The following is a 12,955-nucleotide window of genomic DNA, read 5'->3' on the forward strand; positions in this document are numbered from 1 at the left end:
TGGCCCGAGACCATCACGCTTCCTGACACCTCCGCCGCGACTTGTGGTCGGGCTCTCGCGGTCCACTGGGTAGAACGTTTTGCAGTTTCTGCCGACATCTCTTCAGACCGTGGTGCTCCGTTCACCTCTGCCCTGTGGTCGGCCATGGCTCAGCTGTACGACGCTCAGCTGCATCACACAACTGTGTTCCATCCTCAGGCCAACGGGTTGGTCGAGCAGTTTCACCGGCACCTGAAGTCTTCGTTGAAAGCACGGCTCATGGGGCCTGATTGGGTGGATGTGTTACCATGGGTGTTGCTGGGGATCCGCATGGCACCTAAGGTGGATTTGGACACGTCATCTGCTGAACTGGGTTATGGCTCCCCTCTGAAAGTACCCGGTGATTTCCTCCCTGGGGCTCGGGGGCAGCAGGAACCCCCTTCGTCTGTGCTGATGCACCTTCGCGAGCAAGTGGGTGGCCTGGCCCCTGTTCCGACGTCTCGCCATGGTGTTGCTCCTTCCTTTGTTCCACCTGCGCTCAAAGACTGCCACTTTGTTTTCATCCACAGGGACTCTGCTGCAGCAGCCTTATGAGGGTCCTTTCTGGGTGTTGCGGCCCGGCGTCGCGACTTTTGTTTTGGATGTTGGGGGCCGAGAGGAGATCGTTTCGGTGGCCCATCTGGATGTCAACAGCCCGGTGGTGGTGGTCCAACCCCGGCGTAGAGGTTGGCCGCTGGCCGACCTGCTATTGCTGGTTGCACCTGTGGTGCCTGTCTCCACTCGGTCTGGCCGCCTGATTCGGACTCCTGCTCATGTCCTTTCCTCTGGTTCTGGGCGGGGTACGGTAGCGGCACCTCGTGCTGGGGCTGGGAAGGCAGAACACTCATCATTGGTCAGCACGGTCACGTGACCGCGCGGGTTCGTTCGCGGAGTTTTAGTTATCAACACTCCTCCCAGCGACAGGAGCTGTGTGCTTAAGCTCGACTAGGCACGCAGTTTTTACGGGTTTCTGTTTGTTTTGCGATTAAAAAACTATGATTTCGCTTCATGGCCATTATTTATTGCAAATGAATGTAAAACTTCAAACATACAAGTATTGAGATTTGTTTTCTGTATTACTGCAGGCTCCAAGTTTAGTAGCTCAGTGGGATGTGTGACACAGCCATACCTGTACACAAGGCTGTGAAATAACAAGTTCAATCAGGTTTTAAAAAATGGAATAACTTCTGAACTTACTGGAAACGCAGAATTGATTAACAATCAAACTATTTATGACATAATTTTTCCTTTCGTCTTTCAGTAACATGACAGTTAGATCATTTCCTGATTTAATAACAAAACATTTGGTAACTTTCAGACATGCAGGATGTTGAATTATATTCCCAATTTTGGGCCTCCCTAAATTTCATCATCGACATAAGGTATAGTCAGAGTTGTGAAACGAGTTTAAATAGATATTCTTGCTGAGCACTGTCGCTGCTGCACTGGGACGTCAAGGCAGACCGGTAAGCAATCATCTCCTTTACTAAAATTCTGATTACTTAATGAGTAGGGTCTTCTTCTTGCGTATGGCGTGCACAGCCTAAAGTTGTTGGGCAACTTGTTCTATTTGATCTTATTTGATTGTGCACGACAGGTTGATTGTATTCGTCGAAACAGGGCGTATCACGTGAAGGTTGCAATCTCCCAGCCCAATGAGTAGGGTCATAGAGGTATAAAACATGAAAACAGGCACTTTGGCCCAACCGACCAGGTTGCCTAACTGAGTAGTCCCACTTACCTGCGCCTGACCCATATCCCTCCAAAACTTTCCTTTCCATGTACCCATCCAAGTGTCTTTTACGTAACTGGACAAGGGTCCCAACCAGGAATGTCATTATGTCCATTTCCCCGCATAGAAGCTGACTGACCTGAGTTCAGAAATAGTTATTAAAAACAAAAATACTTATTAAAAATCTATCGTAGGGAACATTAATTTTTTCCGTTAGCAGTAGCTTGGGGGAAGTCAACGACTGCTTCCACTCTGCTTTGCTGTGTTCAAGGGTGACTGATGGGGCCAGTGAGGGACCGCCAAACTCTGTCTCAACTGAGGCAAGAATGTGTCTAGTGAGATGGGGTTGGGGAGGTGGGGGTCACGGTGGGTGGTTTGGCGCTCAGGAGATGGGTACAATCCTTCCATCATTCATGCGGCAGTTTCTGCACTTCCCCTGAATGGCCCCAGGCTCTCAACACCATCACAATCCTCTATTTTAAGAGCAAACAAGCCAGAGAATCTTAAGAGCTCAGAGGCCAGAATCAATCACAATGTTACTTTTTTTATGAAGAGGCTTTGCTCGGTTTCTCTTTCCACCTAGTGATCTCCCATAACAGAGTTCAGATTGAAGTATCGGCTTTGGGAGTCCAAGTACCATATTGTCACAAAGTGTTGGAGTAACTCAGCAGGTCGTGTATCATCTCCAGAGAACATGGATCGGTGATGTTTCAGCTTGGGACCCTTCCACAGTCTGAAGAAGTGTCCTGATCAGAAACGTCCATGCTCTTCAGAGATGCCACGCTGACCATCAATCGCCCGATCACACTAGTTCTATGTTATCCCACTTTCACATCCATTCCCTACACATGAGCAATTTTGGGGACCATATCTGAGGATGGCAGAGTAGACTTGATGGGCCGAATGGCCTAATTCTGCTCCTATCACATGACCTTATAACCTTATGATGTGGGGCACACTTTACAGAGGCTAATTAACCTTAACCAAATTAATCAGCATGTCTTTGTGACATGGGAGGAAACTGGAGCACTTGGAGGAAACCCATGTGATCACAAGAACAATGTGCAAAATTCACATAGACAGCACCCGTGGTCAGGATCGAACCTGGGTCTCTGGTGCTGTAAGACAGCAGCTCTACCAGCTGCGCCACTCTGTGTGCTTCATTTTCCAAAAGGAATTTGCTAAGTCCGAAACAAAATCAAACGCAAGAGGGGTGGAGATTCAGGGGATAGGCGATGAGTGGATCGGATGCAGGTGCGTGCATGGGGTGGGGGTTGAAGAATGGAATAGCAGTGAAAAAAATGTACAGGAGACCTTGAGTGAAAGACACCAAGACTTGTCAGTGGGACCATCACAGCTTTAAATTTACAGCAATTCATTCAAAAACACACTTTAAGGGCTCTTGGTCTGATTTTATTAACCGATGAAGCTCCACTAAAGCCAGTGTGAAACAGACCAAGTGCAAAGTATTATAGTAAAGCAGGTCTGCAGCCATTATCCAATGTTCTACAGCACTGTTTGCTCATCACCAAAAAGTCACGCAAAGCTAGAGAAGGGTTGGTCAATTTAAATTATATTGTTTCTTCTTCTTCGTCATAGATGGCTTCTACTGAAGAAACAGGCAATTCATCATTCATAGCCCCAATGAATAGAACATGTTTGCTGGATGAACAGTTCCTCACAAGAATGATGCCTCCGACCATTACAATCTTCTTCATTTTAGCTACAAGCTTCAACAGTCTGGCCCTATGGATATTTTGCTCGCACATAAAGAAAAAGACCTCAATTGACATTTTGATGTTGAATCTGTGCATAAGTGACTTGCTTTTCACACTCACCTATCCTCTGGTAATAATTTACCACAGCAACAACAATTATTGGATATTTGGAAACTTTGTGTGCAAACTCCAAACATTCCTCATGTATTGCTCCGGGGTGGCAGGTATCTTCTTCCTGACATGCATCAGCAATTATCGATGTTACGTGATCATCAAGCCTATCCAGTCCAAAAGCCGGATTACAAAGAAATGTACCATTGTCATTTGTGTGTTGATCTGGCTGTTAGCTGGTATCTTTGCATTTCAGTCTTTTTTTACAATCAATGTTTTTGAATTGAATGGAAAACTACATTGTATGAGCTACAATCATCCAATTACAGAGGAAGTTTTACTCACTTCCAATATTATTTTGTTTATTCTGACCTTTGGAATTCCATTTACATCCTTGCTGGTGTCAACTTTACTTATTCAAAGGAAATTGGCCAACTTGACATTAACTGCTCATTCAGAAAATTGCCGACATGCTGTCAGGTTGATGATGGTGATATTGTGCATCTTTGTAATATGCTTTCTTCCTATAAATGTAACACGTTTAATTGTGTCCATTATGCGTGTCAAGAGCTGCAAAAATTACCAACAAATCGGAGTGGTTTACTACTGTTGCGTTCTTGCCCTTTATGCCAATAGCTTTCTGGATCCTTTTGTGTATTTTTACGCTGGCACCAAATATCGTTCAAAGCTCATTAATGCCATCAAAGGTGTGGCCTTTTGTAACAAGCTGCCAGCAGCACCCAATCCAACAGTGAATCAAAAGTGTGACCTTTAATCCAAAGATTTAGAAAATGCTGTTATTAGACCAATGTTAACTCAAATTAATGCATTTTGTACAATAATATCAAATGTCAAACTTTAGGCTAGCTAGATGACCTGTCCAATGATCCAGGCTCACCATTACTAATGCCATGGATCAGGCAGAGGAATGGACAGCATCATTCTTTAATTAATGTCAAAAACAGAATAATGGGCCATTCTTTCACTAATTTAATGCCGACAAATGCTTGCTGTTGTTTTTAGCTAAGTTCAAAACTGAATGACTGTGTTATGCTTCCCTAAATATGTCTCTGAAATAAGTATTTAAGGCACTTGAAACTTTTCAGCAATTGTTTTGCTTTGTCATATCTTGATGCTCTTTAATGGTTGTTCCCATGAATATATCTATATATACAAATAAAAATATTGAATCCAAGACAGTTGTTGAACATCCATTCACTTAAGTATAAAAACTGGAAGGAAGGAAGGAAGAGAGAGAGAGAAAAACTGGCAAAGTCAGATAAGGACTCAAAAAGACAGTGGTTTAAAAAAAAAATCACACCAGAGACCTTGCCAGTGCACAGGATGTGGATTTCCACATCCTAGAATTAATTTTAAAAACTCTTCCTCAATAGTTTATGGTCTATCCAACGTAGCAAATAGGACCGCACTGATACTTCACACCTGTCTTTATCAAGTCTTTTTGCATTCTTAATTCTCAAGCTTTATACATTTTGTTTGCCAGCAGATTTCAAGGTTTCTATACCTCGGTGTATGGTATTTACTACAAGTCTTCAGTCATTTGCCATCCCTCTTATTCCATGATCCAATAATCCAATGGTGTTGCCACATTTTCTCTTGTATCATCTGCCTGAACGTTTGCAGCAAAATTCTAGTCTGACACCTCCCAAACATCAACTCAGTTTACAGGTGCCCATGGCAGGAAAATGTTGCGCATCCCCAAGTTGCTCAAGTATGAAAGGTCGTTTACGAAGGTGGTCGCACTCTGCCATTTTGGGACTAGAGTCACTGAAGTTAAACCAGGTCAACCATTCGGAGACAAATGAGTCAAAGCCAATCTCTTTTGCCAAAGGACATTTATGAACCCAACTGAGAATGTAAGCTGAAGATAGATAGAAAATGCTGGAGTAACTCAGTGGGACAGGCAACATCTCTGGATAAGACATCTGTGTCTATCTTTTGTGTAAACCTCTATCCAGAGATGTTGCCTGTCTCGCTGAGTAACTCCTGCATTTTGTCTCTATCTTGGTGTAAACCAGCATCTGCAATTACTTCCTACACATGAGAATGTAAACTTCTCTACTTTGTGATCACTTTTACAAATGAGCATTATTTATTGCAAATGAATATAAAATTTCAAACATACGTATTGAAATTTGTATTCTGTATTATTGCAGGTTCTACATTTACTAGCTCAGTGGCATAAGTGTGACACAGCCATACCTGTACACAAGGCTGTGAAATAACAATTTCAATCTGGTTGTTAAAATTTTTGAGTGTGGAATAACTTCTGAACTTACTGGAAAAGCAGAATTGACATACAAATTTAACTATTTATGAAATCATCTTTCCTTTCGTCTTTCAGTAACTTGACAGTTACCTCCTTTCCTGATTTAAAAACAAAACATTTGGTAATTTTCAGACTTGCAGGATGTTGAATTTTCTTCACAATTTTGGGCCTTCTTAAGTTTCATCATCCACATAAGGAAGTGTTGTGAAACGAGTTCCAATAGATATTCTTGCTGAGCACTGTCGCTGCTACACTGGGACGACAAGGCAGTGTAAGCAAACATCTCGATTTCTAAAATTCTGATCACTTAATGTGTAGGGTCATAGAGGTATACAGCATGAAAACAGGTGCTTTGGCCCAACCCGTGCATACCGACCAGGTTGCCTAACTGAGTAGTCCCACTTACCTGCGCCTGACCCATATCCCTCCAAAACTTTCCTATCCATGCACCCATCCAAGTGTCTTTTACGTAACTGGAGAAGGGTCCCAACCAGTTATGTCATTGTGTCCATTTCCCCGCATAGAAGCTGACTGACCTGAGTTCATCCATCAGCTTGTTATTTGCTCAAGATTCCATCATCTGCATTCTCTTGTGTCTCGTCTTTTAATTATCATAATACCCCTTTTCCTGGCAGTTAGCTTCACCACCCTCTGAGTGAAAAATTGCCACTCAGGTCATTTTAAAATCTTCCCCCCTCTCACCTTTAATCTGTGCCCTCTACTTTTAAACTCCCCAAAAAAACGCGACTATTCACCTTATCTACTATCCCCCTCGTGATTATTACAGACCTCTGAGTCTCATGCACACCAGGGAAAAAAGACCATGCTTACCCATCCCCTCCTTCTCATCAAACCTTCTCAAACCCACTAACATCCTCATGTTTGTAAAACAGAAAAATAATTATTAAAAATGTATCATAGGGAACATTATTTTTTTCCGTTAGCAGTAGCTTGGGGGAAGACAACGACTGCTTCCACCCTGCTTTCCTGTGTTCAAGGGTGGTTGGGGCCAGTGAGGGACCGCCAAACTCTGTCTCAACCGAGGCAAGAATGTGTCTAGTAAGATGGGGTTGGGGAGGTGGGGGTCAGGGTGAGTGGTTTGGCGCTCAGGAGATTGGTACAATCCTTTCATCATTCATGCAGCAGTTTCTGCACTTCCCCTGAATGGCCCCAGGCTCTCAACACCATCACAATCCTCCATTTTAAGCGAAAACTGGCCAGAGAATTAAGAGCTCAGAGGCCAGAATCAGTCCCAATGTTTCATTTTTTATGAAGAGGCTTTGCTCGGTTTCTCTTTCCACCTAGTGATCTCCCATAACAGAGTTCAAAATAAAGTCCAGCTTTGGGAGTCCAAGTACCATATTGTCAGGATCTTCCTGCTGGTTCTCAATGATATCATGAATGCTCCCTTGTTATTCTCAGCTACTTAAGGCCAGGAATAGCCATTAGTTGGTGGGAATGTTACGATGCTCTTCTCAAGGAGGCTTTAAGAACATTTGTGAATTGTTTTCTCTCTATACCTGGTGTGGCAGAGCACAGATTGCAAATGTCTGCTTAGGGGTCTGTGGTGGCAGACATGTGAATGTGGTGGCTTTTTGCCAAAGCCATATGTTCTAATTAAGTGCAGGACAAGCAAGGAACTGCAGATGCTGGTTTACAAAGAAAGATACAAAGTGTTGGAGTAACTCAGCAGGTCATGCATCATCTCTGGAGAACTTGGAAAGGTGATGTTTCAGGTTGGGACCCTTCCACAGTCTGTTGAAGTGTCCTGATCTGAAACGTCACCTATCCATGATCTTCAGAGTTGCCACACCGACCATCAATCACCCGATCTCACTAGTTCTATGTTATCCAACTTTCGCATCCATTCCCTACACATGAGCAATTTTGGGGACCATATCTGAGGATGGCGGAGTAGACTTGATGGGCTGAATGGCCTAATTCTGCTCCTGTCACATGACCTTATAACCTTATAATGTAGGGCACAATTTACAGAGGCCAATTAACCTTAACCAAATTAATCAGCATGTCTTTAGGACGTGGGAGGAAACTGGAGCACTTGGAGGAAACCTATGTGGTCACAAGAACGTGCAAAATTCTCAGACAGCACCCGTGGTCAGGATCGAACCTGGGTCTCTGGTGCTGTAAGACAGCAGCTCTACCAGCTGCGCCACTCTGTGTACTTCATATTCCAAAAGGAATTTGATGTCCCAACCAAAATCAAACGCAGAGGAGTGGAGATTCAGGGAATAGGCGATGAGTGGATAGGATGCAGGTGTGTGCATGGGGTGGGGGTTGGACAATGGGATGGCAGTGAAGAAATGGAGGACACAGAAGTCCTTGAATGGAGGACATATCTGTGGGACCATCATCACAGCTTTAAATTTACAGGAATGAATTCAAAAACACTCTTTCACGTCTCTTGGTCTGATTTTATTAACCGATGAAGCTCCACTAAAGCCAGTGTGAAACAGACCAAGTACAAAGTATTATAGTAAAGCAGGTCTGCAGCCATTATCCAATGTTCTACAAGCACTATTTGCTCATCACCAAAAAGTCACGCAATGCTAGAGAAGGGTTGGTCAATTTTAATTATATTTTTGTTTTTTCTTCTTCGTCATAGATGGCTCCTACTGAAGAAACAGGCAATTCATCATTCATAGCCACAATGAATAGAACATGTTTGCTGGATGAACAGTTCCTCACAAGAATGATGCCTCCGATCCTTACAATCTTCTTCATTTTAGCTGCAAGCTTCAACAGTCTGGCCCTATGGATATTTTGCTCGCACGTGAAGAAAAAGACCCCAATTGACATTTTGATGTGAATCTGTGCATGGGCGACTTGCTTTTCACACTCACCTATCCTCGCGTAATAATTTACCACAGCAACAGCAATTATTGGATATTTGGAAACTTTGTGTGCAAACTCCAAACATTCATGATGTATTGTACCGTGTTGGCAAGTATCTTCTTCCTGACATGCATCAGCAATTATCGATGCTACATGATCATCAAGCCTATCCACTCCCAAAGCAGGGTTACAAAGAAATGTACCATTATTATTTGTGTGTTGATCTGGTTATTAGCTGGTTTATTCGCATTTCTGTCTTTTTTTAAAATGAATGTTTTTGAATTGAATGGAAAAATACATTGTATGAGCGTCAATCAACCAAATATCGAGGAAAATTTACTCTCTGTCAGTATCGCGTTTTTTATTCTGAGCTTTGGAATTCCATTTATATCCTTGCTGGTGTCAACTTTACTTATCCAAAGGAAATTGGCCAATTTGACATTAACTGCTCATTCAGAAAAAGGCCGACATGCTGTCAGGATGTTGATGGTGATATTGTGCATCTTTGTAATATGCTTTCTTCCTTTAAATGTAACACGTTTAATTGCGTCCGTTGTGAGTGTCGAGCTGCATAAATTACCAACAAATCGGAGTGGTTTACTACTGTTGCGTTCTTGCCATTTACGCCAATAATGTTCTGGATCCTTTTGTGTATTTTTACGCTGGCACCAAATATCGTTCAAAGCTCATTAAAGTCATCAAAGGTGTGGCCTTTTGTAACAAGCTGCCAATAGCTGCCAGCAGCACCCAATCCAACATTGAGTCAAGAGTGTGATCATTGATCCAAAGATTTAGAATATGCTGTTATTAGGCCCATGTTTACTCAAAATAATGCAATTTGTGCAGTATTATCTGTGTTTTCATTTGCACTTAAAGTCAAATGTTAAACTTTAGGCTAGATGACCTGTCCAATGGTTCAGGCTCACCATTACTAATGCCATGGATCAGGCAGAGGAATGGACAACATCATTCTCTAACTAATGTCAAAAACAGACTAGCAGGCCATTCTTTTAATAATGTATTGCCTACAAATGCTTGCCGTTGTTTTTAGCTAAGTTCAAAAGTGAATGACTGTGTTATGCTTCCCTAGAAATGTCTCTGAAATAAGCATTTAAGGCACTTGAAACTTTTCAGCAACAAATATTTTGCTTTGTCATATCCTGATGCTCTTTTCTTGTTGCTCCCATGCAAATAAAAATATTGAATCTAAGACAGTTGTTGACCATCCATTCACTTAAGTATGAAAACTGGAAGGAAGGAAAAGAGAGAGTGAAAAATAAGGACTCAAAAAGGCAGGTCGTCTAAAAAAAAAAAATCACACCAGAGTCCTTGCCAGTGCACAGGAGGTGGATTTAAACTTACTGCGAGAATGGGAACCTGACAGTTTCAGAAGGGAGAGTTGAAACAAGACACAGAAAGAAAAAACAAAGCTTCATTAATGCATTAGGAAGACAGAGGAAAGCTGAAAGATCAGTTTTACCAAACATTGCAATGGTTTAGACGTCAGTTCAATCCGTGAGAAAATAAAGTCAATGAACAGTACAGATAGACATGTGAAACTGATGTTGTGGTTGTTCATGAAACATGGCTGAAAGATGGACAAAATTGCGTGTTGTCATTATCACCATGAATTTGCTAACCAGGCCAATCATTCAAATCAAAGATGGGAAATCCATCGCAAACTCAACTTGAATTAATAAAGCCAATGCGATATTTGATTTACCATACGAATAATTTTTTTTAAAATAGAATTTAACATGCACATCCCCAGTTTCCCCACTATTGCCTTCCCTCATAAAGCTTCCTTTGTTCATGCCTTTATGGCATGGGCGGAAATCCCCGGGGGGGGGGGGGTTGAGAGGTGGGGGACCCATGTTTTGTCATCCGGATTTTAAAATTCTGTGAAAAAATTTTAAATTAAATTTTTTCGCTTTCCGCGACAGTGGGGGTGGGACTGATGATCGAGGGAGGGTGCCGATTGGACGAGACATCGGTCAGCAGGCAGTGGGGGGGGGGGAAGAGAGAACCATGATGATTCAGCGTAATGATTGGAGGAGGGAGGTGTCGGTCAGAGGCAAAAATAGGTGGGTGGGACTGAGGATAGAGCACGGTGCATGGAGGAGACGTCCTGGTGGAGCAAAGATCATAGAGCGGAGTTGAATCAGCCAATTTGCAGGGCTTTTCATTGCCCGGACAAGCGCAGCTTAAAATCGGTCGCAGTATCTTCCACCGCCCCGCAATTAAATTGCTGCGTCGAGGCGATCAAGGCTCCCAAAGTTGAAACCCCCGTGGGCGATGAAAGGCCCCGCGAATGGACCGATTGAAGCGCCACGATTCGGGGCGGACGAAGCTGTTCTTGCTAGAGTTTGGAGTCGGTCACCAACCAGGTCAGCTCCCGATGTTACCGTCCGCAGGGCCCACGGCCGAAGCTAAGCGTGTGTGCGCAAGCGCGCTTGTATCTGGCGACCCACGTCAACGGATCCCAGGCCTCCGCGATGTTAAAGTCAGCGCCGCCCGCATCTGGAAGCTCCGCAAACCACAGCTCCACGATGTTAAAGCAGCAGGCCCAACACTCCGGACCCTCAACACAGGCAATCCCCGCAAGGCAGCGTCCCACTCCGCAATGGTAATTCCGTGCTGTGCCGCTGCTGAAGCTCTGGCCGATCTCTGGCAGGAAAGGCCGCGCCAATCAGTTGGTAGGTCGCGAAGGGGGGGGGGCGAAGATGCGACTCGGAGAAAAGATGCATATTCTCGACCAGGTAGTGACTGGGAAATGGTTTCCCCTCTTCCCCCCCACCCACATAAAAAAGACTAAGAAACCTCCAAAAACATACTTTTAGATAGACTAAAAATAACAAAAAGGGTGAAAGGACAGACAAACTGCTGGCGAGGCTGCCGCATGCGGCGCCACTCGATGACAGACCTGCTGCTTCAAATTGCCACAGTATTGCCATGTCTAAAGATCCACGGTTGCATTTGGACTGCTAACCCAGCCTCCTGTGGATTAGTTTTTTTCTCCAACAAATCACTTCAACTTTGTCTGCACCCAAATGTTCCCATCTGATCTACTCTCATCTACACAGTTCCCACGCTTTCCTATAATAGACAGAAAAAAGTCTCCCCTCAGACTCAAGGATGTGGTTCAAATCCCATTCTAGATTCCCAAGTGGATAATCTTGCCCAGCAGCTGGGAACAAGAGAGTGAAACCTCTACTGATGATGGTGCTTTCCTTCAGACGAGATCTTAAATCTAACTACTTATTTGGCAGATATTAACGTAAAGCCGACAAGAAGGAATCTGCCACACTTGCCATTTGCTACTGTGTTTACTTGAACAACAGCGACAGCATTTCTTTGGAACAATACAAAAATTGACCAGTCAACCTTTATTTTCAATTCAGTTTGCTCCATCATGGCTTGGAAAAATCTTGGCAATGAGTATTTTAAACCCTGCCAATTTGAGAAATGCCTCACTGTCTATGCAAGCCTTTGAGGGTGGATTTAAAACTACGTTCTTGACATTGTTGCCCTTATCCCCATATTTCAACTTCATTTTCAGGATCTGCCCATCACTGGCAAGACCAGCATTTACTGTCCATCCCAAAATGTTCACGAGAAGGTGATGATGATCTGTCTTCTTGAAACCCTGCAGAATATCTGCGAGAGTACTCCCACTCACCAGTTCTCCTCCTCCCTCTTGGTCACGAACCTCTTGACTCAACCCACCCAATAGTGAAAAACTCGATAAACCTGGTTATCCTTCATCTCCCAAATATTTCAAACCACAATAGAACGCCCAACAGACAATTGTTAATTATTCTGATTTCCAACAACTCTAATGTTAAGTTGATGCTCTCTTTCCCACTGTTCACTCCGTTTCTGTATTCATTTGCTTTTCTTTATCTTCCCCATTTCTCTCCCTTTCACAGGAGTACCACCAAGAAGAGATACAGAACTTCTGAGGAGCCAAGTCCAAAGTAAAATGCCAATTTGCTTTCATGTTTCCCATCTCTATCACCTTCCTTATTAAATTACAGACAGATGGCATAAATCTGCTTTTTTTTTTTTTTTTTTTTTTTTTAAAGTAGGTCATTTACTGATACGTCAGCATGAATTGTTAATAATGTATTGATCTACAGAACAATTCAGAAGCTGGCAAAAAGTGTTTAAATTACTTCTAAATACATTTTCAATGCATCATAGTTAGTAAATAAACACACAATTCATATTGGG

The 12,955-nt window shown here is 43.2% G+C and overlaps 1 protein-coding gene across 1 annotated transcript; it reads left to right on the top strand.

Moving 5' to 3' along the window:
* Positions 1 to 1,208: 1,208 nt before the first annotated feature.
* Positions 1,209 to 4,665, top strand: LOC116988962 (P2Y purinoceptor 4-like). Its single transcript, XM_033046026.1, has 2 exons — positions 1,209 to 1,484; positions 3,350 to 4,665. Exon 2 carries the CDS (start codon positions 3,350 to 3,352, stop codon positions 4,352 to 4,354), a length of 1,005 nt encoding a protein of 334 aa, XP_032901917.1. The 5' UTR covers positions 1,209 to 1,484; the 3' UTR covers positions 4,355 to 4,665.
* Positions 4,666 to 12,955: the final 8,290 nt, after the last annotated feature.

This window comes from Amblyraja radiata, chromosome 28, assembly GCF_010909765.2.
Source record: "Amblyraja radiata isolate CabotCenter1 chromosome 28, sAmbRad1.1.pri, whole genome shotgun sequence".
NCBI lineage: Eukaryota > Metazoa > Chordata > Chondrichthyes > Rajiformes > Rajidae > Amblyraja > Amblyraja radiata.

Coding starts and splice junctions, on each gene's coding strand:
- LOC116988962 (XM_033046026.1), top strand. CDS start 3,350: ATGGCTTCTACTGAAGAAACAGGCAATTCATCATTCATAGCCCCAATG.